Consider the following 23,007-nt stretch of genomic DNA (forward strand, 5'->3'; position numbering starts at 1 on the left):
GCGTCCGCAGCTGCCGTGCCGGGACCGGGGGAGGGGACCGCTCCGCTCCGCTCCGCGCTGCTCCGCACCGCCCCGCGGGCCGGGTCGCGGCTCGGCAGCTCCTCCGCGGGGCGGGCGAGGGCGCCCCCGCGCGGCGGGGCCAGGCGCGGCGCGGCGGCAGCGGCCGGGCCGGGCACCATGCTGCGCGCGCCGCCCCCGCGCCCCTCCGCCTGAGCGGGCGGCGCCGGCAGCGCGCCGCGGCGCCCGGCGCTGCCATGCAGCCGGCGCTGCGCTAGGCGAGGGCGGCGGCGGGCCCGGGCGGCGGCGGCGGCGGCGGCGCCATGAGGAACGGCGAGGACCTGGAGGGCTTCGATGGCGAGGCGTCCAGCACCTCCATGATCGCGGGGGCCAGCAGCCCCTACCAGCCCACCACAGAGCCCGTCAGCCAGCGCGGCGGGCTGCGCGGCGTCCGCTGCGACCCGGACTACGTGCGCGGCGCCTTCGGCAGGATGAAGCTGGCCGAGGTGGTAGGTACCGCGCGGCCGGCGCCCAGGTGCGGCCGCGGCGCTGGCGCGCGCCCAACGGCCGGGCGCGGGGGGGGGCGCGCAGGTGCCGGCGGCGCTGTGGCGGAGGCGCCCGGCGCCGCCTCGCGGGGCCCGGGTTTGGCCCGGGGAAAGCGCCGCCTGGGCGCGGGGCTCGGCGGCGGCGCGCCTGGGGCTCCCGGCAGCCGCCGCGGGCCCGCGCCGGCGGCGGGGCGGCCTGGCGCCGGGGCCGCCCCTTAGCCCGGCCGCGGGGGCTTGCGGCGGGCGCGTCGCGCTCTTCTCCGCAGGCCGCCGCCGCCCGCGCCCGGCGGTGCTGTCGCGTTTCGCTGGCCGCGGCGCCCTGCGCGCCTCGCCGGGCCTGCCCGCAGCCTGAGGGCCGGGGCGGTGCTCGGGTACCGCTGCGGGCGCTGCGTAAACGTGCGGTTAAAAAAAAACACCCAAAGCGCCCCGTCTCAGCACATTAGACACTTCAGTTTAAACCGTAAAGATGATTCCGTTTCGGTGGGCTCGCCGCGCTCCGTGGGCGCGGGGCGCCCGCCGGGGACGGGGTTGCAGGGCGGGAACCGCCTGTCGGAGGAGCGGGACGGTTGGTGCGCCGAGGGCTGGGCGGAGGAACGCTCCTTCGGGTTTCGCGGGCATCGCCCCAGCGCTGGAAACGCTGCCAGAGGAGACAGAGGTTTCACGTAAAACATGCGCAAGGTGCCCTGCTTCCAGCAGTGAGCGGATTCAAACTTCCTAGAGCGCGGGTTGGAGGAGGACTCTGCTCGTAGGGTCGCTCCCGCGAACGCCCGGGAAAACGCGGGGTTCGGAGGTGCAGTTTGGTTTTACTCTGCTCTCCACGTTGTGTCACCGGATCTGCCTTCTGCGAGCTGCAGCAGCGAGCTGGCTGCCTGAGTAGTCTTCTAACAACAGGGACTAGCTGCATTCGCTTTATGTATTTTCCGGACTGAAGCCAAAGGATCTGCCATTGCTAAGCAACATCTACCTGTCTCTGAACTGTTAAAGGCCGTCAGTGTGGTAGCAGTCTGGGGTGGTGCTCTCTAATACGCTGAAATAGTCTGCCCGCGGTGATAGACTTGGGCGAGTCATGTTAAAAGCTTGTAATTCAAATGAGCGATTACTGAACGTGCGTAGGTGAGTCCTGTACTGCCGAACTCCTGTGGGTTTGGAACGGGTTGGAAAGGTACGCGCACGAAGCCTCTGACATTTTCAGAAGTCTTGTAAGGAAAGACATGAGAAAAAAAGGACTGTAATGACGTTGTAGGTATGGGAGTTTTCTTATCTGTTGAGCAAGTACGTCACTACTAGCAGCAGATCAGGAAGAAGTCTCTGTGAACTAAGATCTTCGGATTGATTGGATAATACATTGTGTCTTTCTAGTAGTAGTAGTTTGACCTGTTGCATGCAGGAGAGTGTGTATCTGGCAGATCAGAAACTAACAGGGAAATAAACTAGGTAATAAAAGATGTGCACCATCTTGATGTGTTTCATTTCTGCATTATTTTGTAACTTTTAATTTTGTTTGCACTCAAAGAAAGCTATGTATATTTCATCTACTAGTCTAATGACTAATAGAGCAGACTACTGAATTTTGTAGACTGATGGAAAATAGCAGTTCTGGAAAAGAAGGAAAAGAGAAAACATTCCAGCGTGCACTTAATTCACTTGTTTGCCAAGTGTAATTATTTTAATTATTATAATACTGAATAATAATACATTTTAGTTTCTACAGTATTTTTGTAAAGGCTTTAAAGTCCGTAGCACAGCACTATAACCCTTAAAAAAAGGGGAGGGGGAGAAACTCCCCTTGCTGCACACAAGAGAATTAAACAAAAAAAGGACTATATTGGTTAGCATAAAATGTTTCCAAATATATTCTAGTAAAAGAGAATGTTACAGGAAAGATTACAATGCACATACTTTGTTAAGCATCAGGATTTGTATTAAAATACGTGATTGGTAGAAAAAGTTATTGGTTTAAGACAGATGTTGCCACTTACTTTAATCTTCAGTTTAAGTGCCTTCTGCTCGTTCTCAGGGGTGTCTCATGAGCTGTAACTTTTGGACTGACTATGACCGACCTGACTTTTTCCAAATGCATGTTTTGAATTGTCAAAAGAAGCAAGAACAGAGAAGGAGGGGGAAATGGCTGAAAATAGAGGCTTAGATATTTGTAGGGCTCTTATTTTGTTGAAAATTTGTCTTTTTTGATTCAAAATACTGTTACTGGACTTGTAACAAGGTGAAATGCTGTCTGACAGTTTAGGCATATGGAATAATTTAAAGAGAGATGTAGATGAAGAGAATAATATTAATATTGCCAGAGACTATGCTATAAAGTGCCCTTTGAAGGAGGCACTCTGATAATGGATTATGATGTTAATGATTCATGTGCAGTATTGTACAGCTCTTTGGAATCTTTTTTTGACTTTTTCTCCCTTGACACCTAGAAAAGATGGAATAGTACTTTATTTTTTTGTTCGTTTTACTTTGGGCTTGCAGACTTAAGAAAAACATGTTTTAACACATTAGGATTTCTTATTAGTATATAAGGCTGAGCTTAGCAATTATGTAGTAGATACGACTGTCTGCTAATAGTCATTAATATTAAATAAGAAGAATAGTAAGGAAGTAATGAAATGGGCCCATGTAGAAGAACTTGGTATTGAACTGATTCTCTCTTTTGAATGTTTTACTGTTAGACGTGTGAGCGTTCAGAACACAGCCCTTTTGCTTGTGTTTTGTCTTATCATTCTGTTGAAATAATTCTGTAAAAGAGGAATTGAAGAAACTCTGCCAGCTTGCAGCAGCAGATACTTTCTAATCCTTTTATTTTGTCCTTCTTAAGTATTAATACAACTAAAAGTACTGTTCTTTCTTTAAATATGGTTATTTGATGTCTGATATTACTTAGGTAAGACTAGAAATAAAGAGAAGAATCTGACCTGAGAAATACATAATTTGAGTAGGCTGTGTAGGAGGTAAAGATGAGGAGTGACAAGCATGTGAACCAGGAAAGATGGTGTGTTTATTTGGATCTGTGATCTGCTTTAATTGGGGTCGGAGCAGAGCTGTAGGCCTCTCTTAAAGAAGATACCTGAAGGAAGCAAGGTGATGAGTGTTGGCCAGTATTGGGACAGGAGTTTTTGGGAGGATGTAGAGTGTCTGGGAGAGCTCAGATGTCACCAGGAATGGGGGAGAAAGGAGGAGAAAGACTTAGTTATGTGGAGTTTTACAATTTTGGGGAAATGAGGATTTGAACTTGAAATGGAAGGCAAGGAGAAGTTAGGACAATGTGTACTATGCAAAAAAATATTTTTCCTTTTAGGAAGTTGAAGTGTAGATGGGAATTGTCTCAACTGACTTTCCAGTGTTCAGATGAATTAGTACCTTACTGTACTGTACGTGGTGAGAGATTATAGAGCTGTCCTTAGAGACTGCTGCAGAAAAGGTCTTTAGAGTTCATTTTCATTACTGTCTGGCACAGTTTTATGTTTCTCATGCTTTTGAGCGCCTTACTACTTCCCATGGAGATTACTGTACAATCAAACAAATACTCTTGGAAAACTTTAATATGGACATCCTCAGATTATTTCAGTGCTTCTGCCTGCTTATTCTTAAATTTCCTAAGGAGAATGTCCTTGCCTCTCTCTGAGAGTGCTTGCTTAATAAAGCTGTTTATATAAGGAATCGGGAGTCCAAAAGAGACAAGCTAGTTAGCAGGTTCCACTTCTCACCTACCAATCTTTGGTAGTGTTAGTCACTGGACGTTGTTTCACTTTAGGTGAGATTGTTTGCTTTTTTTTCCCTCACTTTATTTTTCACTTCAGCTTTTCTATATGCAGGCTTATTTTTCCTTCATATTTATCTTCTGCATCTTCAAGGATATTACTATTGTTAGAATTGGATGTTGGTAGTTTGCACTGAAATTCCTATGGAAAATCAGGAGTGCCTGAGTTGTCTGGTTGTTGGATTCTTCTGGAGCTGTAGCTCCTGGTTGGCTTTTTGTCAGGTCACCGGGTGAGTTATGAGAAAACCTGGCGGAATCTGACAGGATCCTTGATTTCCATCAGGATCCTGCCAGGTTTCCATAGGCACTTGATTTAAAGTAAAATATATCACCTTTAGTTGATGTTGATGTGAAAAATTGTTCCTAACCATTTTTTTTCTGATGTTGGTGGTAGTTAGGAATGGTTTAACTGGAACAGTAAGATTACAAAAGAGCCTTCTGAGGGATGTTGCAAGTGGAGAGAAAGGGAAGGAAAAACAACCCAAACCCTTTATCATGTGCCACCTTAGAAGTGGGTGGCATTTGTGATAGGTGGTGACTGACCTCTGTGGTTAGGACAGTCCTAGTAGATTTGCTTTCCTGATGTGTCTGTTGCTACAGACAAGATTTTGCTGCAGAAATACATCAGGCTGTTAAAAAAGATAATACTTCTACTTGGGAGGTCTCTGAGCTGAAAGTTGCTGCCAAGCGGACCGGGGAGGTATTGTGGCATGCTTGCTGCAGTCTTGCTGCCTTCCCTAGGCACATGCTATTGCCTGTTGCAGGAGGCAAGGTTTTGGGATAAGTGAACTTTAGCTCTGCTGGGTATAGCAGGTCCTGTGCTCACAATTTTTTGAACATGAAGTGTCCAATCCTTATTTGTGGAGAACAGCTGAATGCTGGAAAAACTTGTTTTGTGGCTTACTATCATTATGCATTTCCGGATCCAGAAATTAATTAAGTTCAGGGCTACACTAAAATTCTTTGCTCTTGGAATCTATTGCAAGAAGAACTAAAAAGCCAGAAAACCTGTAATACATATTTACATGGGTAATAAGGCTATTGAGAATTGTTACTGTTAATTATATTAAGAAGAGTAATAACATTTATACTTCGAAGAGTAAGCTAATTATTAACTAGAATCAGGTTGAAAACTAATATGAGGTATTCAGTTACCTCATTTAATTATTGAGGTATTCTGGTGCTTTCAGCTTAGTGTCTCATTCTGATCACTTCTGGGGGATTAGATGGATCCCCCTCTGCTCCCCCAAACCACTACTTCATATCTTACAGTATGTCTTGCCTCATCTCTGTGTCTCATGGTCCATCTGTATTATTCTTACGCATCTGGACAACAGTGTGATCTTTTTCCACTTAGTATGTTGGTTCTTAGAGTAGGGAATCAGATGCTTTACCAGCAGTTGTCGTTTTGTAAATAATAGAAGTTACTAGCTAGGCACAGAATGTGATTATAAATAAATTAGGATTTCTTTCACATTAGTTGTCATGAAGTTTGGTTTTATGTAAATACAGTAATAACTAAGCTACAAGAAATTCGACTGTACCTGGTAGAGGACGTTTAATGCCATTCTCTGTCATATTTATTGCATAGTAAGGTCATTTCTCAGTGTTTAAGTCGTCAAACCAGACCTTTTAAAGTATTTAGTGGTCTCAGCTAGAAGCAGAGCACTAGAGGAGAAATCTCAAGTCTTCTAAGGCAGGTTTTAGTATCACAGGCAGCTCTGTACCGTTAGTGTTAGTTTCCTCTTAAAGTTAGTTTTTATTCATTCTGCTCTTTTGAGGTATAGAAACCTTCTAATTTTTCATGTGAAATTAATTCTAGCGAATTTATAGCTAGCTATTCTAGTGTCAGCATTGTCATAGTCAGCCTTCATCTTGTTAGACAAAGTAAGATAATTCTGGACTTTACTCATAAGAGGTGCTTTCTGGTCTCCTGATTATCCAGCTACTACTGTGCACCACTTTCTAACTGAAGTCATCCTTTTTTTTGAGTAAACATAATCAGAATGGAGGTAACTTTCTTGAGTGCGTTTTACCAGTGTGTATGATGATATTGTCACTTTTCATACCTCTGCCAGAAATGCCTTTCTTAGTCATTCTGTAATTAACAGTATCTGCCATGTTTTCTTCTCTTCTAATTTCAAAACAATAAATTGCTGTTTGTGTGAGAACCTTACTCCTCTCTAAGTGTGTGGCTTTGCGTAGTGTATATTGAGCTCTGATTCTTAGTGGTGCTGGTAGCTTCTTGTTCAGAAGATGTTAGTGTTACGTCAGATACTGGTTGCTCTGTGGCATCTGGTCTTAGAAATACTGTTGTAATGTTAAAAGGATCAAAGTTATACTTAGAAATCCTATTTACTAGGTGGACTGTCTCTTCAGCATCTCAGAATCTCTTGATTCCTCTCTGGAAAGGTTTCTGTTTAGAAGGTTTAGATCTGTTGCATGTGATATTTTTATACTGACATTTACCAGAGAAGGAACAATGATGAGATAACTGTTTAGCTCTTATTTTTAATGTTTCTGTACGCAACTAAAGAAGTTATATTTTTACAGCAAAGAGAATGTTTTTCTGGGTCCCTTTTATAGTGAATCTTAAATATCGTCTACTGTTGTCCTGTGGAACTCCAAATTCCTGTTTTCAGTTTCTCTCTGAGACAGTGGATAATTTTAAATTCTGCTTTCTGAAGGAACTTCTATAGTCTCTGTAATATATATGCTATATTTTTCTTTTCCCATAACAAGCCGGTGTAATAGTAATAGATAAATTATGCTAATTGCAAGTGCTGTAACGAGGGCCATCCTATAATGGAATTCTATTTTGGAAAGCTATCTTTGTCTCTTATAATCTTTCTGGTAATCTATTTTATGCTGATGAGTTTTCCTAATGACTTAACAAGTATTTTGAAATAAGGAGACAAGGAGAAGGGCCTGAAATTTAAGAGATTTTGTGTTTTTCTTGTAACACAGCATGGGAGGAACCAGTTACTTTTGATGCCAGTTAATACATCATTTGTCAAATCAACTTGTATGCTTTCTAGTAGTTATCGTCACATGCTCTTATTTCAGAAATACAGGCCTTGCTTCTAGACCTCAACAAATAATTTTGTACTGTAATTTTGTATGTGAAGAGTGCTAAATGGACGCTGAGTAGACACCATAATAATTGCTGCTGGTCTATAATGATAGTAGTTACTTTTGCTAAACTAGAGCTGGACAAAAAAAAGTAATTTTAATTGTTTTTAGAAAGACATTTAATGTTAGGGTGGCTTGTTAGTTGTTTTTTAAAAAAATGGAAATAATATTTAGGAGTCTTGAACTTCTACAGTCAACTACTCAGAATAACAGGAGGCTGAAAGCAAAAGCAGAATATCACAAACACTATGCAGAATAGGTACCAAAACATGTTGAACAAGACATTTCTTTAAATTTTCTTACTCTTGCATTTATATTCGTGAAAGATCTAGCTTGCAAATCGGTTAAGCTTGTTCTTGATAATTCCCTTCATTACAGGATAGCTTAAAAGCACAGCAACAGTGTACCCAATATGTGGAAGTATGTCCTGTACTTAGATGTGGAATTGGATACAGTGATACTTCTGCTGCTAGTTTTATTTAAAGTAAACATTCTGATTTTAAAATACTGCAAATCTGCCAGTGATATAGTGGTACTCTTGTGATGTTCTGGCAATTATTTACCAAATTATTTTATAAATGGACTACAAGTATTTCTATGTTAGTAATTTTTTTTTTTGGTTTTGTACATTGAAAACTGAAATGCTCCTTCAGCAAAGCAACCAGCAAGCACAGATGTTGTGAATTTCATGAAATAGTTAAATGTTAAGAGTCTTAACCTTCAGTAACCTTTGCCTCATTAAATTATTTTCATGCTAGTAAGTGATACTACCACTTGAACATTGAAAAGAAACTAATTAGGTGTTTGATCTTAAACTCTTTTAAAAGAAGCTAATTGTGGCATTTAACTCCGTTTGTCTAATGTAGGTGAAGCCTTTTATTAAATATTAGGATCTTTAGTTTTATATAATGGCACCACTTATTGATATCTTCAAAATACTTTGTAAAAAAAGTTTTCCCAGAATTATAGGAAAATGGACGAACTCTTTGTGAAGTGTCTCTGTTCATGGTGATGGTCCGTGTGACTTGAAAGGCAGAGGCCTTATTGCTACAGTCTTAAGGCTTTTGTAGTGTTAACAGCCTTGTATAGTCCTCTGTTTGTAGTGCACCAAATGTGTTTGTAGTCCTAGGCAGATCTGTTCCTTAGTTACAAAATCACAGGTAGGTGGATTTGCAGTTACCCAAAGGTTTGTTAGTGCTCTTCTATTTTGGATGAGATATTACAATATAATAGTGTTAAGACAGCTTTAAGCAGCAAGACAAGCTTCAAAGTTTCATACATTCCCTAGTACAGCTGGCAGCTTTAATGTTCTGGCCTACGTTTTTTTTTTTTTTTTTTTTTTTTTTTTTTTTTTTTTTTTTAATGTTCTGTTTTACCAGTGTGTCTAGACTATTTTTGCCTTTTAAGGCATGGCATCTAAGGGGGCCTTCAGATTGCAATCTTGGGAACATTGGGATTATAGGGACATTTTGCACCATTTCCTTTAAACAAAAACAAAAAACTTTAATAGATTCCTTAGGACTACTTTAAGTTCTTGTTTGTTTTCTCATTAAAATTCCTTTCTTGTTTTAGTATTTGAGATGTTTGATGTTTACTCGTAATTGGGATTAAACAGGATTTTAAAGCATAGAGTTATTCCAATAGTCTTAAAATAGTACTTCGACTTTTGAAAATAACCTAACAGGCTAGTTAAACATGAGGCAGTACAGATCTAATATATTAACAAATTTTATGAGTACACCTTTACTTTTTAAAACCAATTAATTTATCCTACTGTTTGTCACAGAATTTACTGTACTGTGTTTTAATATTGTTTTGACTAGCCTGGTTTCCAGCTCAGGTTGGCCTGTGAACATGAATGGGAACATGAAGCCAGTTTAGAATTGTTGATTTTTCCTTTTTAAGAGCTAAGCTGAGAATTCTTGTAAGTAGTGGAATAACCAAATCTTCTATACTTTGTTTAAAAATCACACAAGCGTGATCTGAGTAACTTACTGAGTTCCAGGAGAGAGTGAGCGTGTGTGTACCATACAGAACATGCACATGCAGCCTGAAGACAAGAATAAGACTCCCATGTTTCCAGATATTTTAAATAGCAAAGGTATGTTAAGTTACGAGTTTTTACAGCTTGACATAGTAACATATTTTGAAAAATGGATTAAGCAGGACACTGTACCCTTGCTGAAAACTAGGGAATAAGAGGTTGGAAAAATAAGATACCTTTCCTGGACAAACATGTTTTCTCTCTTGCTCACTCACTCAAAAAGTATCTCTTCTTGCATTTTGGAAGTCTACAGTGGAAGACTGTAATTTTCGAACCAAATTATGTTTATTAGTATGGGTTTGAATTAGTTTGTGGGGTGGTTAAGTAAAGCACTGGTGGTGTTTGAGGGATGCCAGCCAAATGATATCAGTCTGTTTTTCGGTCACTTTCTCCTCAAGTCTTTTCTGATTCTTGTAGTTTAGTTAAATTAGAAATAAAAATAGAAGATACTGAATTTTTAAAAGCTATCTTAAGCATATTTCATAGTTATTCTTAAACTAATAAATACTGAAGCAAATCTAGTGATTTTTAGTGAAGCTATTATACTAGTCTCTAAGACACTAGTAAGTAGTAAACAAGAATTACCATTCATTTTTAGGAAAAACAACTGTATTACCAATTCCTTGTGACAATACAGTGGGGAAAAATGTTTTATCTTTGGATGAAAGATGATGCTATAGTATACAATGCCTAAAGAATAACGCTTATGAAAGATAAACTTACTCTTGGCATTTTCCAACTTTGAGCTTTAGACTTGCAACTGCAGTCTTTTAAAGTGAGGGGGTTTTATGTAGTATTATCAGATTGAGGGAAACCTTTAATAAAGTTTCAGTGAATCAATGATTTTGTGTTTAAGTATTCAAAACTGAACTTTGCCCTCCCCCCCCCCCAAAAAAAAAGGAATAAAGTCACCTTGATCATAGTTCCCATGAGTCAGTAAGTTACTTCACATGAAGCTGTAATTCTGCACCTAACGTTTCTGTGAAGGAATTTGTCGGGGGTTTTACCCTATTTGACACTATAACCAGGTCATTTTCTCTATCCATAGCCGGTTTGTTTGAAAAGATTGCCTTTGTCATTTAAGGCCTGAGTAATGGGCTTTTGGACCTTGTGAATTTTTTCAGATCAAGTCTTCTATTGTTTCTGCTAACAGTTCTGCAAACCATATTATTTATATTAACATTCATGCTAGTAGGCTTTCTCTAAAGCTCCTTTCCTTTTCTGGCTAATAGAAGTAAAAATGGACAGATTATTCTATATATGTAATGTACAGACAAGATATATCTTGGCTTGGTGACTGAGAGTGATTACTAAAACTTTTTTTTTCTTTAGCTCAGCTGTTAAGCTAGATTTTTTCCCCATTTTGTTTCCTTTAGTCGTTATTCTACTCTGCTACTTTAATAAAGCTTGTTTGAGTAGGTCTAATAGCAAATGGGACTTCTGGGAAAATACTGTGTTCATCTCTCCCACTCCACCTCCCCGCTGCCTCCGATACTTAAAGCTGGCAGTGGCTAAGGAAGAAACGAAGGAGTCAGTATACCCAAATTATTTAGTGCAGCACTGAAGAAATGCATTATGTTTTTTTTCTTTTTTAACCTATTTTTACCTGGCATATCTAAGGACACGCTATGCAAATGCTGCTCAAATTATGGTCAAATTAGACTTGAAAGTTAATAGTTTTACATTTTAAGAATTACCACTTTTTTGTTATGTGCCTACTTGTTTATGTTTTTTATGAACGCTCCAGGCTGCTTTTGCAAAGTCTGACATGGAAGTATTACAACGGTTAGTCTGTAAGAGCTGTTTGCTTTGAGGCACATCCCTCTTGGCTCCCTTCGTGTAGGCATGGGTATGCCGAGGCTTGTTAATCCAGCCGTTGAGAGATTTTTACTATCTGACCATTGACCTTACTGAGTAATAGCTCCCACGGAGGAGTCTTTGCTCTCTTGCACTAGGCAGTATTGTTAGAAAGAGTAGCCTGTAAAGTTTGGAATAATAGAGATGACTATAAAAAGCTATGCTAGCAAATACATAGCCATCAAAATGAATATGAAAACTAAGCCTCAAATAGCAGTAAAGAGTGAAAAGGAAGGGGGAAAATGCTCATATGTTTTACTATTTTGTATTTAGTTGCTTAAGTCATTGGCAAAATTCAGTGTAGAACAGTGTAGTTAGTGTACTTTCTGCAGAATAACCCTTTAAACTTACATGCTCTTCATTTCCTTAGTTTGTATTGGAGGCAAGTGCATAATATAGCACAGGAATGTGAAAAGTAGAAGTTTATAACTCAGTATCTTGGGTTTTTGTTCGTTACATCTTGCAACACCCGTATCTTACGAAAATGTTTGAAATTATAATGTATATGTAATTCCTGGGGACTGGAGGTTAAGTTCTTACAGAAGGGAATCACTGGGAGAAGCCAGTTATATTTTGTGTGCTTTGCTTGCTTTTATTTGACATGTTGCTCTCTGTATGATTTTCAAATGAATGTTCATACAGGATAAGTTAGCCACAACACTTCTTATGGGACGTGTGGCATATGATGTTTGTTCTGTCTAATCTTGGAGGTATGTTTGAATCTTCATCTTAGATAAAAACTAGAATATGTATAGATCAAAGTGACTTTTTTTTCTTTGTTCATTAAGCAAATGTTTGTGTTTCAGTTGGGTGTAACTATGTGAGATGCACTCGCAGCGTTGTCCACAAAATCATGCAAAGCAGTGATAAGCAGAACTATCTGAATTGTTAATTTTACATGTGCCAAAATACCAGCCGCTGGTATATCAGTGGGGTTTGAGGCTGAGGGTAGAGGCAGTAGGATGAATCTTTTCACTCTTCTTGCCGCCCTGCCCTGCAGACTGGTGCTGTTGTAGGTGTCGAGGGCAGGGTGTGAAGAGCCACCTGAGCGGTGGCCTCCCTTCCAGGGAGAAGCAGGACAAGGACACGGCAGTGTCTGACACTGCAGCCGAGGCCCCCTGGTAAGGGGCAGCGCAAATGGGGCGAGTCTAGTAGTGCAGATCTGTAAGACCCTCTATGCCCACTGATTTTACATGGATGTGCTGTTGGAAATGGTACAAGGAAGTCATCTGTTGCTAGTGCGGATTAAGCTGCCTTTTATCCCCTTTGAAGTTTCTATAGAGTGTCGTCACCCTTGCTGCTCTGAGCCACAGCACGGGGAATGAGGAACTTAGATGGATTCAAATGTCTTAAGTGTAAATCACCACGATCCTGTGAGCGATGGAGACAAACTGGGATGGCGGTAGCGCTTGTGTGCGAATGCGTGTTCAGGCCTGGTAGTGCTCAGGGAACAGGACTGACAACTCCAGTGAGCTGTGCAGAAATTGTACAAACTGGAGGATTTGTGCTTTTGAAAAACATCAGAATTGTCTGCATGTTAATTTATTATTTCTAATGCTAAAAATATATTTAAATTGAGAAAAATATAAATGAACTTGAAAAAACTGCATAAATTATTTGGCCTAGGATAACAGTAAGAACTGATATTTCTTATTGTTTTTGTTTTTTAAAAGCCACTTCATAAAAAATTTCCTTACTGTAAAATACTGTTGATTAGTGGTATTTAAATTGGAATTAGTATTACATTACATACATTAGCAGCTAAGCATATTTACTATATAGGTGTTTCTAAGCAAATAAACAAAGTGCTATACCGAAGCCTGTTTAGCAGGAAATAAGCTACTGCTTCACCTGTGTAGGTTTCTTTTGTTCTAGACTGTATTATTAATTTCACTTTGAAGTGTATGCATTTCTATTTTAATAAGTTGAGCATCTCTTCTGTTCACCTTATTTCAATCCAGCTATTTTTTTTAGAATGAGTGTTAGTTCTGGTTTTGGTGCATTTTACTTAAAATATTTCACAGTAAATATTGTTCTTTTAACTCTATGGATGTTAAAAACTTACCCTCATTCTTAGATATGACTCTTTCCCATAACACGCCATCAAAATGTTTCTGGTCTTAGAAATATGTTCTGTATTTAGAATTGGTCTTATGCCTGAATTGAGAAAGGGAAGTCAGCAGTAGCTGAACTTTCAAGTATTATACAGAATTGATGGAAGTAGCACAAGATCAGATGATTTAACAAGAATTTCACAATATTTAATGTGCAGAAATCTCACCATGGTATATCAAAAACTGAGCTAAAAAACAGTGAAAACTTAAGGGTCATAGCTACACATACAGCACTAGAGGTGCAACGAAGATCTAAAACTTTAATATTCTGCTGTTATTTCTACTGTCATCACCAAAGATAGATCAGACTTGACTGTAAAGGTCTAGTTTGCTGACTTGTCTAGTTCTCTGACTTTGTTCTTTGTATTTTGTCAGTATTTTGTGCCATTAGAGCACATTTTAATTTATCCAGGGTGCTGAACTACTTGTGCTTGTTTCAACTACCCTCCCTGGTAAGCACAATTTTCCTAAATTTTCTATTTTTTAAGAAAAGTTTTATGCTTTTTTGTGATTTTAAAGCTCCTTGCAGTCCGATTACAAGAACTAATAGCATATTTCTTCAGTGTTAAGGATGCAGTTGAGGAGCAGGCAGGAAATCAGTCATTCTTCTGCTTAGGGTAAAAGATGGTTTCCTGCTGGAGAAGCAGTACTGTGTTTAAGCCATATGATCCAAAATATTCGTATCTGTGCCAGCTGTTTTAGATGTGGGAAATGCATGTGCTTTGCAAGGAATGAGACCCACTTGGTTTCATACATTAAGTTAGGACTGCTGGGCCAAATAAATGAGAACAATAAATCTAAAATTTAATTCAAGAAAGTTTAATGTCCGCAGATACTTTAAGTGGTGTAAAAGCAATTTATTTCTTCTCTATTCCGTGCATATGTATTGTACTATACCATTAATTTAAACAGTCTGGATATAAAAATGTCTTGGTAGTGTGACATTCTTACTAAAATTTTGTGGGTATTTTTCAGGCAGAAAAAATGCTGACCATTTTGTGGTTTTTTGTGTAATTATGTCAGTTAACCACACAATAAGGCTTTCTGTGGTACGTTTTAGATAAACAAGAAAACTCATTTTTTACTTTGTTTTCGTTGCAGAACTGTCTTTTTTTTCCCCCAAAAAAATACAACTCAAAAAAAAAAATCAGATCACTTTAGCACTTAAAATAAAAAAAGAAATGTGTTTTATCTTTCATGGGGGAAAAAAAATACCATTAGCAACCTCCTAAAAGTTCCTTTTCAGATTTCAGTGCCTGTGATAGCACAATTTGCCTGTTTTACTGAAATTGTGTTTATGTCTTAAATGCCTGTGTTGCCCAAAAAAATGATGTAAATATAAGCCGTTTACTTAGCCCAAAGGCATATGATTTCTTCATTAAGGGCTCATCTCCAGGGAAATTTTCAGGAAACTTGAGATGAATAAAATAATGGTATGAGGCTAATGTGCCTAAATTAAAGGACATCGAATCCTGGTGTAGAGGCTCTCTTTCAAGAATTAAGTGGCCATAAGTTGTGGCAACTTCATTCCCTTCCAGTGAGGGACTGCTTTACTCCTGAATAGAGCCTTTATGTGAGGGTTCAGTAATCTTTAAGTGCAATAGCCTCAGATTTTACCTGAATTATTTCAGCAATTTTAAATGTCTTAGAACAATAAAAACGGATAACAGTATGCCAGTTTACTTAAAAACAAAAAGCCCAGAGATCTGTAATTGGGTAAAATATCTGATGCTTGATGCTTTGGTTGGAGATTTTTCTTCTCTGTCTGTGTTACCTGTCAGTGGGAGAGGAGCAAGGAAGGTGCTGGGGGAACTTTCTGTAGGTCGACGTTAAAGCTGTATTGCCCACGTTGTACTGCAAGTCTGGACAGACTTGCTTCTGTTGACGTGACTCCTCCCTTGTTCAAGACGATGTAGCGGTGGTAGCCTTGAGCCCCTCTGCATGGACCCAAGCATCTAGGAGAATGAACTGGAATTTCCACGATGACAAAGTTTCATATTGATGTAATATCTACTTAACTCTCTGAAGAAGAGTCAAAATAGAAGGTACTGGAGGCATCAGAGTGGAAGAGAAAACTCCCTAAAGTACGTGCTACAGAGAAAACAGTCTAGGAAGTTTCATTTCATCCATCAAAGAAAACTTCCTCTGTTGACTCTGCCCGGAGGAGTTGGGGCTGTGTCCTTTCTGGGAGAGAGCAGTAATTCGTGCAAAAGGAGATCACCACCACATTCAGCTGCTTATTTTTCTTCAGTGAACCACCCTTGAGCTTGTGGAAAAACCTTATGTCAAAACTCATCGCTCTAAAGTATAAAAAGTGATGTGACGAGTAAAGATTGCTGCCTGTACTGGCTAAATTGCAGCATGCTTTGTGTTTATTGGGACATGTGCTGTGATACAGTCCCTTTTATTTTCTTTCTTTTTCCTAGGTCTATAACTGCAGTTATGGGAAGCAGACACAGGCATAATTCTTTGGTTTTCTGAGGTTGGTGGCTTGTGGTATAAAGCAACAGTGAAGCTTTAGCAACTGCGGAATGAGTATTTTTCTTGGCTGCCATTTTGCACATCAGTCACGTGGTGCAGTGTGAGTCTTTGCACCCTGAAATGCTGTCCAGATGGAGCATCTGAGGCTGCTCAGGCTGGAGGGGAGAGGTGCAGTCGCATGGTCTTCATCCTGCCTCTGCCATTTTAGATGTCTGGTGTGGCAGAAGGGTGAATGAGGAATAGCACAGAAGAGCTGAAGGGTCACTGCTGAGGTCTTTGAGCCTTGGTAAGCAGTAAGCGTCATGTAGTTTAGCTGGTTCTATAGGAAGTTTGTCATTTTGCTACAGCATTTTGCAAAAAGCTTTTGAAAAATCAGGCTGCTTAACTGAGACTTGGATGTAATGTTTCCTGGAACAACCTGGATGCTTGTAGGGGAAAGACAAAGGATTGCAAAGGACTTTTTTGAAAAGTAGTCAGGTAAGAAAGATTGCTATGAATCAGGCCTGTGTATAAAAAACACCTCAAATTAGGTAAAATTAGGTAAAACATGTGCATCCTAACCAAGTGATTTACCTTGGTTAAAAAAAAAAAAAAAAAGTTACTTTGTTTAAAATTGTGTGTGTGTGTAAATGGTAAAAGTGGTCATGATCAAATTATGTTAGATAATAAGCTTGGAAGGAAGAAATCTCGGGAGGTCTCCAGCCCAACCTCTTATTCAAAGCAGGGTGAGCTCTAAGGTGAGATCAAGTTGTTCCAGGCTTTATCCTGTTGGATCTTGAAAACTTCTGGGGATAGACAATGTGCAACCTCTTTGGGTGACCTGGTCTGCTGCTTGGCTAGCCCCACACTGAAAAAGTCTTTTCTTTATATCCAGTCCAATCTTCCTGTGTTTTCCTCATACCCCTGCATCATTGTGAAGAGCCTGGCTGTGTTTTGATGGTAACTTCCTCACAGGCTTTGGAAGGCTGCTGTTAGGTCCCCAGATCCACCTCTTCTCTTGTAGAGCTGTATCTATTTCTCTTAAAATTGTGTGAGAAATTGGATTATATATAAAAAAAAAAAATAGTAGTATGTAAATGGTTTTTTAGAAGTCTGAAAGACTTAATTTACATAGATTTTACTAGTTGGTGGCATATACTTCAAATCATTAATTTTATTTTATACAAAATTACTTCAGTGTTTAATTTCATGAAGATAAGCTATGGGGACAGAATGCAGATGTTAGAAGGAAAATATCTTGGTAGTAGTAAACGGAGCTTGATGAGAGATCAGGAGAAAATATTTAGCTCTTTACCTGGCACAAAATCCATCAGAAAATAAGAGCTGGAATAGCTGAAATGATTTGTTTCATTTGTTTTGTTTTTGTCCATCTTCACTTTGCAGTTGAATGCTCCTTTGTGAATGCTTATGATCAAATCACAACCTACTTTATACTTGAATCAATCAAATAGTGTGCTGGATAGCAATGATTTGTTGGGAAATTCACTACCTAATTTACATAGCATGTCTGACAAATGATATTTCATATATTTAATAAAGTAGTGAAGATGGATGGTTTTTCTTACAGTGTTAATATGTTCTTTTTTAATGAACTTGATCAATGGATGAACTATGACATTTCGCAAGCTTCTTCAGCTCTTGTTCCAGAAATCTTACGTGTTCACTGAATAGCTCTTTTCCGTTTGAAATAAGAGTTCATCTCAGAATGAAATTAGTAGTGAAAGGGACATTCATGGGTTTTCAAAGAAAATTCACATTATTTATAACTAATTGGAAGGATACTTCTGGCAAGTTTAAAAATGTGTAGGAGGACAAGATTATCCTGAAGTGTCAGAGAGCAGATTTTCTGTTAAAGACTGTTGTTGTTGAAAAAGGGGAGTATCTGTGGGAGGATATCTTCTTCTGATGTGATAATTCAGATTATATTTTTAGTCATAGCATTCATTGTGATATAAATAATAGATCTTTAAAGAAAGGCGTTATCTGTAGCATTCTTAGGAAAGATAATCTTTGGGGTGGGTTTAAATACGTTATCACAAGAGAAAGTAAGACATTGAGTTGGAACCTTATTTGCAGTACAGAAGCATTGCAATTAAATTGTGTGCATCTCCATCATAAACTGGTGCAAATGAGATTATTTTTCTTCCAATTCGTTCCTTAAGCATATCTGTAGACTTAGGCCATCCCAACCTAGAATACTGTACAATAGTGCTGAAGCATATACACATTTTTTTCTTTATTAGCATTTAAAACTCTTTGGGTTAAGTCAAACGTAAGCATATACAACTGAACTTTTTTCTTACAAGAGTGGGGGTCACAGGGAAGTATCTTTTATCACTCCTTGAGTAATAAAGTGAAATCTTAAGGTAGCGTTGCTTCCAAGTTGTAGTAATCTGTATCCATCTGAGTTTGAGAGTAAATAAGTAGCATGTGATGATTGAAGTTCATTGCCCTAAGTGCCTCTTCCATACATATTTAACCCTGCTTCTATAGAAACTTTGATCTTTTGAGGGCTTTGACTGGCAAGATGAGTATATCTGCCTTGAAGACTCAGTACAATCTGATATGGAGAAAAGCCAGTGTAAAGCTTTATCAGCAAAAGAACTGAGGCTCTGTGTGCTGAGTAGGAGTTGCCCAGTGTAATGACTGATGTGCAGGATTTTTGGTTCCTTCCACCTTATGCTGGTGGCACAATTTAGAGCTGTTTATTCTACTTGACTAGTACTACAGTATTTCTAGAGGCTTTTGCAAAAATACTTCTTTTAAAACAATAGAAATGCTGGAAATGCCATAATAAATCCACAAGTAGTGGGAAGAACACTGCAGATTTTATTCTTGCCAGTTACTGCTTAGTATTAATCTTTGTTATTGCTCCTACTTAAAAAATTTAAGATATTTCTTAGACCTTTACTTTCTTCTTAATCTGTAGGCATTGTCATGTTCGGTTATGAGGCTTCTGTTCACATTATTACAAACTAATGTAAAATGAAGCTATGGTCTGAACAGAATATTTTTTATTTTTAGTGTTGTATTACTGAAATCAGTTTGAGTTTGTTTCTAGTTTTTTTTTTTTTTGAATGTTCAGATTCAGCGATTTTTTTTTGTAGCTATTCAATGTCAAAGGCAAAATCCAAAGTTGCTCTTTTCTCTCTAAAATGTTTAGTCACTTGGTATTCATTTAGAGTTTGATGGGAACCAGCTTTTTTTATTAACTAGCAAAGGTTAGCACAGCTCATGTTCTCCTAAAGAAGTGTTAAATAAATTGTAGTAAAAAAAATGTTAGAAGAAAGAGTGTATCTGCAAAGCATTATTGAAATATGCATAGAACAGTTTAGCAGAAATTGTTTTGTATTGTGGCTACTATTTAACCTTTTTAACTTAAGTATTGTTTGTGCAAAACATTGGGACTGAGATTTTTAGCTCTGGAGAAGCTATCTCCTTAAGTCTCTTATCCTCAAATTTAAGTGATTTGACATCTCAGTAGAATTTTGTGGCAGAGTGAAAAAGGGAATTCTTTCTGAGAAATGTTGAGTGAGTAGACAGGGAATTGTTGCCTGAAAAACAAAGCAAAATACTGTTAAGGCCTTCCTTGCTTGCCATGAGAATGAGAAAAGCATCCATTTCATTTCACTGTTGTATTTGAAGAGTTTGAAATGTACACTTGTATATGTAACTCTTATACTCTGTAGGAACAAATGGTAGGTAATATTGCTATTAGTTTTGTGCGTTGGACACGTGTAGCAGGTTTTACTGTTTTACCCTAAACAGTAAATTAAGCTCCCATCTTCCAAAAGCCTGCTTTTATCTTAACTTTATCACTATGTTTTTCTGAATTCAGTGTAATTAACCATTATTCCCGTTAGATATAAGTTTGCAGCACTAGACTTTAGTTGTATTTTTCTCCATACATTAGTTGCTGTTTTTATTACCTTTTTAATAAGGAAATGATAAAACTTGTTTTTATTTCAAATAAACACCCTGATGATTAAAAAAAAAAAAAGAAAAACGAAAGAAAGAAGAGGCTATGAAAACAGACAGGCATTTTGGAGGCAGTGCTGTCCTGAATTTGTGCTATTTTTAATTGATTTAGATTTCAAGTGGAAAGTGAATTTTAAATAAGTTTTATTGAAAAAAAATTTAAATGGCTTGTACAGTCACACTATATTAACACTATGTAATTTAGCGTGAGTTTGGTCTGAAAGACAGATGCAATATATTTTCACGTTTTAGAATGGTGTATTGTGAGTAAAAAGATGAAATAAAAAGATGAAATAAAATTGCATGATAATATGCAATGTTCCATATTGCATATTAAGCTGACATCCTGAAAAGATTTCATGTCTTTTTGCATGTCCCAAAGTCATTTTGATATTAGATTTCTTTGAATTCTACTTTTTTTTTAAAAAAAAAAAAACTTTATTCAACAGGAGATATCTAGAAAGTCTTGTATTAATTTGCTTTTGTTTTTACTCTTAGAAAGTACCCTGTTATAAACTAAAATCACACATTCCTGAGTGTAAACTGATCATGTTCCCAATGGAAATTTCAGGAATACTTGTGGCTGTTTTCAAAATGTGGAAATCTATTTATATTTTTTCCACTTGTTTTTCTTCCTAGGTTTTGGCACTGATTGCATTCATCTGCATAGAGACCATTATGGAATGCTCCCCTTGCGAAGGCCTTTATTTCTTCGAGTTTGTGAGCTGTAGTGCATTGGTGGTTACTGGAGTTCTGTTGCTTATGTTCAGTCTAAATCTTCATACAAGAATACCACAGATCAACTGGAACCTTACTGTAAGTTACTAATCTCCACTCTGTAAAAATAGCTGCAAAACTTCTTAAGTTTGAACTTTATTTTCTGTTGATAATTTAAGATTCTGTAAGAGTGCTTTTTTTGTTTGATAATATGTGCATTTTACTTAAATTTATTTTGACGCTAACAGCAGAATGAGCTTTGACATGCAGTAAGATTAAACAACACTAAATAAAACTGAGACTGCCCCTTGGTAGGTTCTCTCTGTGAGGAAAGAATTCTTGCTAGTGCCAGCAATTACTGTTTGTGGATGAAATGGATAAAAATGCAATCTATAGTCATTTAACTTTGACAGAAGCTGTATCATCAGAATTAGGCACTATATTTATAAGGCTTATAAATGAAATTGAAAAGACGGGTTAATACGTTTGCAGTGGCCTGTTTGTTCTTAAGCTGATTTGATATTAGGACTATGCTGCATATAATTTTTCTACACTACAACCCAATGATTATATAAACTGGTGTTTAAAAAAATAAAAGTGCTTTCTGCAAGAGAAAACCATGTTTATTGAATTGCTTGCATACATAACTATTAAACATTGACTGGCAATGCTTAACATTCTCAAATACAAGGAGCTTTAGGAAAAGAACTGCTGGCAGTGCACATTCCTTTTGTACGAAAAATCTCCATTTTCATGCTTTATTAGGAGTTACTTTCAGATTTGGTTGCATAAACATAGGTCACAAAATCAACATGCTAGTCACTAGCAAAACATATTATGCCTTTAAGGACAATATTTGTATCAGCATCTTCTGACACTACAGATATTTATGTCCTCGTGTTTTGTTTTATTTTATAATAGTAATTTTGTACATACTCTTCGAGTTATTGTTGGAGACCAGTCCTAGAGGTTTTCTAGGCTTTTGTGTGTGTTCTAAATAAGTTAATGTTGTAGTATGTGTTTATAAGTCTAAATGACTTGCCTGAAATGAGAACAGAAGGTGGAAATAGATGATTCTCTGTACCCTAGAGATTCATGACTTCTTGAGGAACTCTTTATGGGAGTATTTGCTAAATGAAATAAATAGGCGGATTGAGAACTGTGACTTGTAACTGTGTGGATAGAGGAGATCCTGGTGGCTTGCAGAACAAAACTTATGGAGCCAGTGGAATTTTATTGAACTGGCTTGCCTTTGCTCCTTCCATGTCCATTCTGCCTATACTCCCACCACTTATCTTCATGACAAGTAGAAAAGCAGCAGCTGCAGTGAGAATTTAAGTCTCTGTCACCTGCCTGGTTGTTTAATAGACATCACAACAGCTGCCAGCTGGTAACAGCAATTGAAGATTGTCTTTATATACCACACAATTCTGTATTATACCAGTGAGGTGTACAAAAGCTTGATAGCAATGAAGTGCATCACTGTCACAGAAAATGCACAATGATTTTGCTGGTATGATGTGAGGTGTTACACACTGAATACAGATAAATTCAGCTTACACTGAAAGCAAGCTTGGACAAGACTGTTTCGGTCAGGAAACCACTGAACATTGCATGATGTCCATGATTTGGCTGAATTTGGATCTCTGGAAGACTCAGTATAATGACTTCAAATACTCTTGCTTTTATTTGTAGCTTTTGTTCTGTTGAGTCTAGCAGCACACCGAGCTCCTGAGTTTGGAGAACTAGGGGAATGGTGATATGCTCAAACCCGTATCCCAACAACATGGAGCAGTGCAGCATGGTCAGCATTCAACACGAAGGCCAAATTAAACTGCAGATGCTTTTTCTTCAGTTCATATAGCTGATCAAAAGAGAGAGAAACAATTTTAGGAGGAAGTATTTCTTTAAATACAGCGCTTGCACAAACTTTTTAGGAAAGCCATTTGTTTTCAAATAATTGTGTTGATAGTACTCGGCCATCACCTGCTGTTGGCCAGCACAGAATTGTTCCCTTTCATATTTATTGAGATGAGACAGTGTCCATAATGCCTTAGAAAGATGTCTAATGTCCCCTATCCGTAGTTAAAAAGAAAACGAATCAGTATATGCTAGCAGCTAACATAGATATGCAAATTTACCAAATTTAGCTTTCTGTGTTTTTTATGTTTCTAGTCATTTGGGGAAAAGAGCTTTGCTTTGATCCTAATTAGAAGGTTCGTGAGATAAACATTCTACGAAAGAAAATGGAGATGGTGAGGCCAGAAAAGAAGCTTACTTGAGTGCATAGGAAAGAGGCAGATTTGCTACAGTAACAGTTGTTTGTCTGTGTTGTGTAGCACTATCAATATTATGCAGAAATGCAAAGCTGGG

At 38.6% G+C, this 23,007-nt stretch overlaps 1 protein-coding gene across 1 annotated transcript in view; it reads left to right on the forward strand.

Moving 5' to 3' along the window:
* Positions 1-285: 285 nt before the first annotated feature.
* Positions 286-23,007, forward strand: part of CMTM4 (CKLF like MARVEL transmembrane domain containing 4) — a 40,084-nt gene continuing 17,362 nt past the window's right edge. The window contains exons 1-2 of the mRNA XM_062586358.1: positions 286-506; positions 20,557-20,733. Of these exons, the coding sequence (XP_062442342.1) occupies positions 321-506; positions 20,557-20,733 (363 nt within the window). The 5' untranslated portion in view covers positions 286-320. The remainder of the gene's footprint in view (positions 507-20,556; positions 20,734-23,007) is intronic.

This window comes from Rhea pennata, chromosome 13 (genome assembly GCF_028389875.1).
Source record: "Rhea pennata isolate bPtePen1 chromosome 13, bPtePen1.pri, whole genome shotgun sequence".
Taxonomy (NCBI): domain Eukaryota; kingdom Metazoa; phylum Chordata; class Aves; order Rheiformes; family Rheidae; genus Rhea; species Rhea pennata.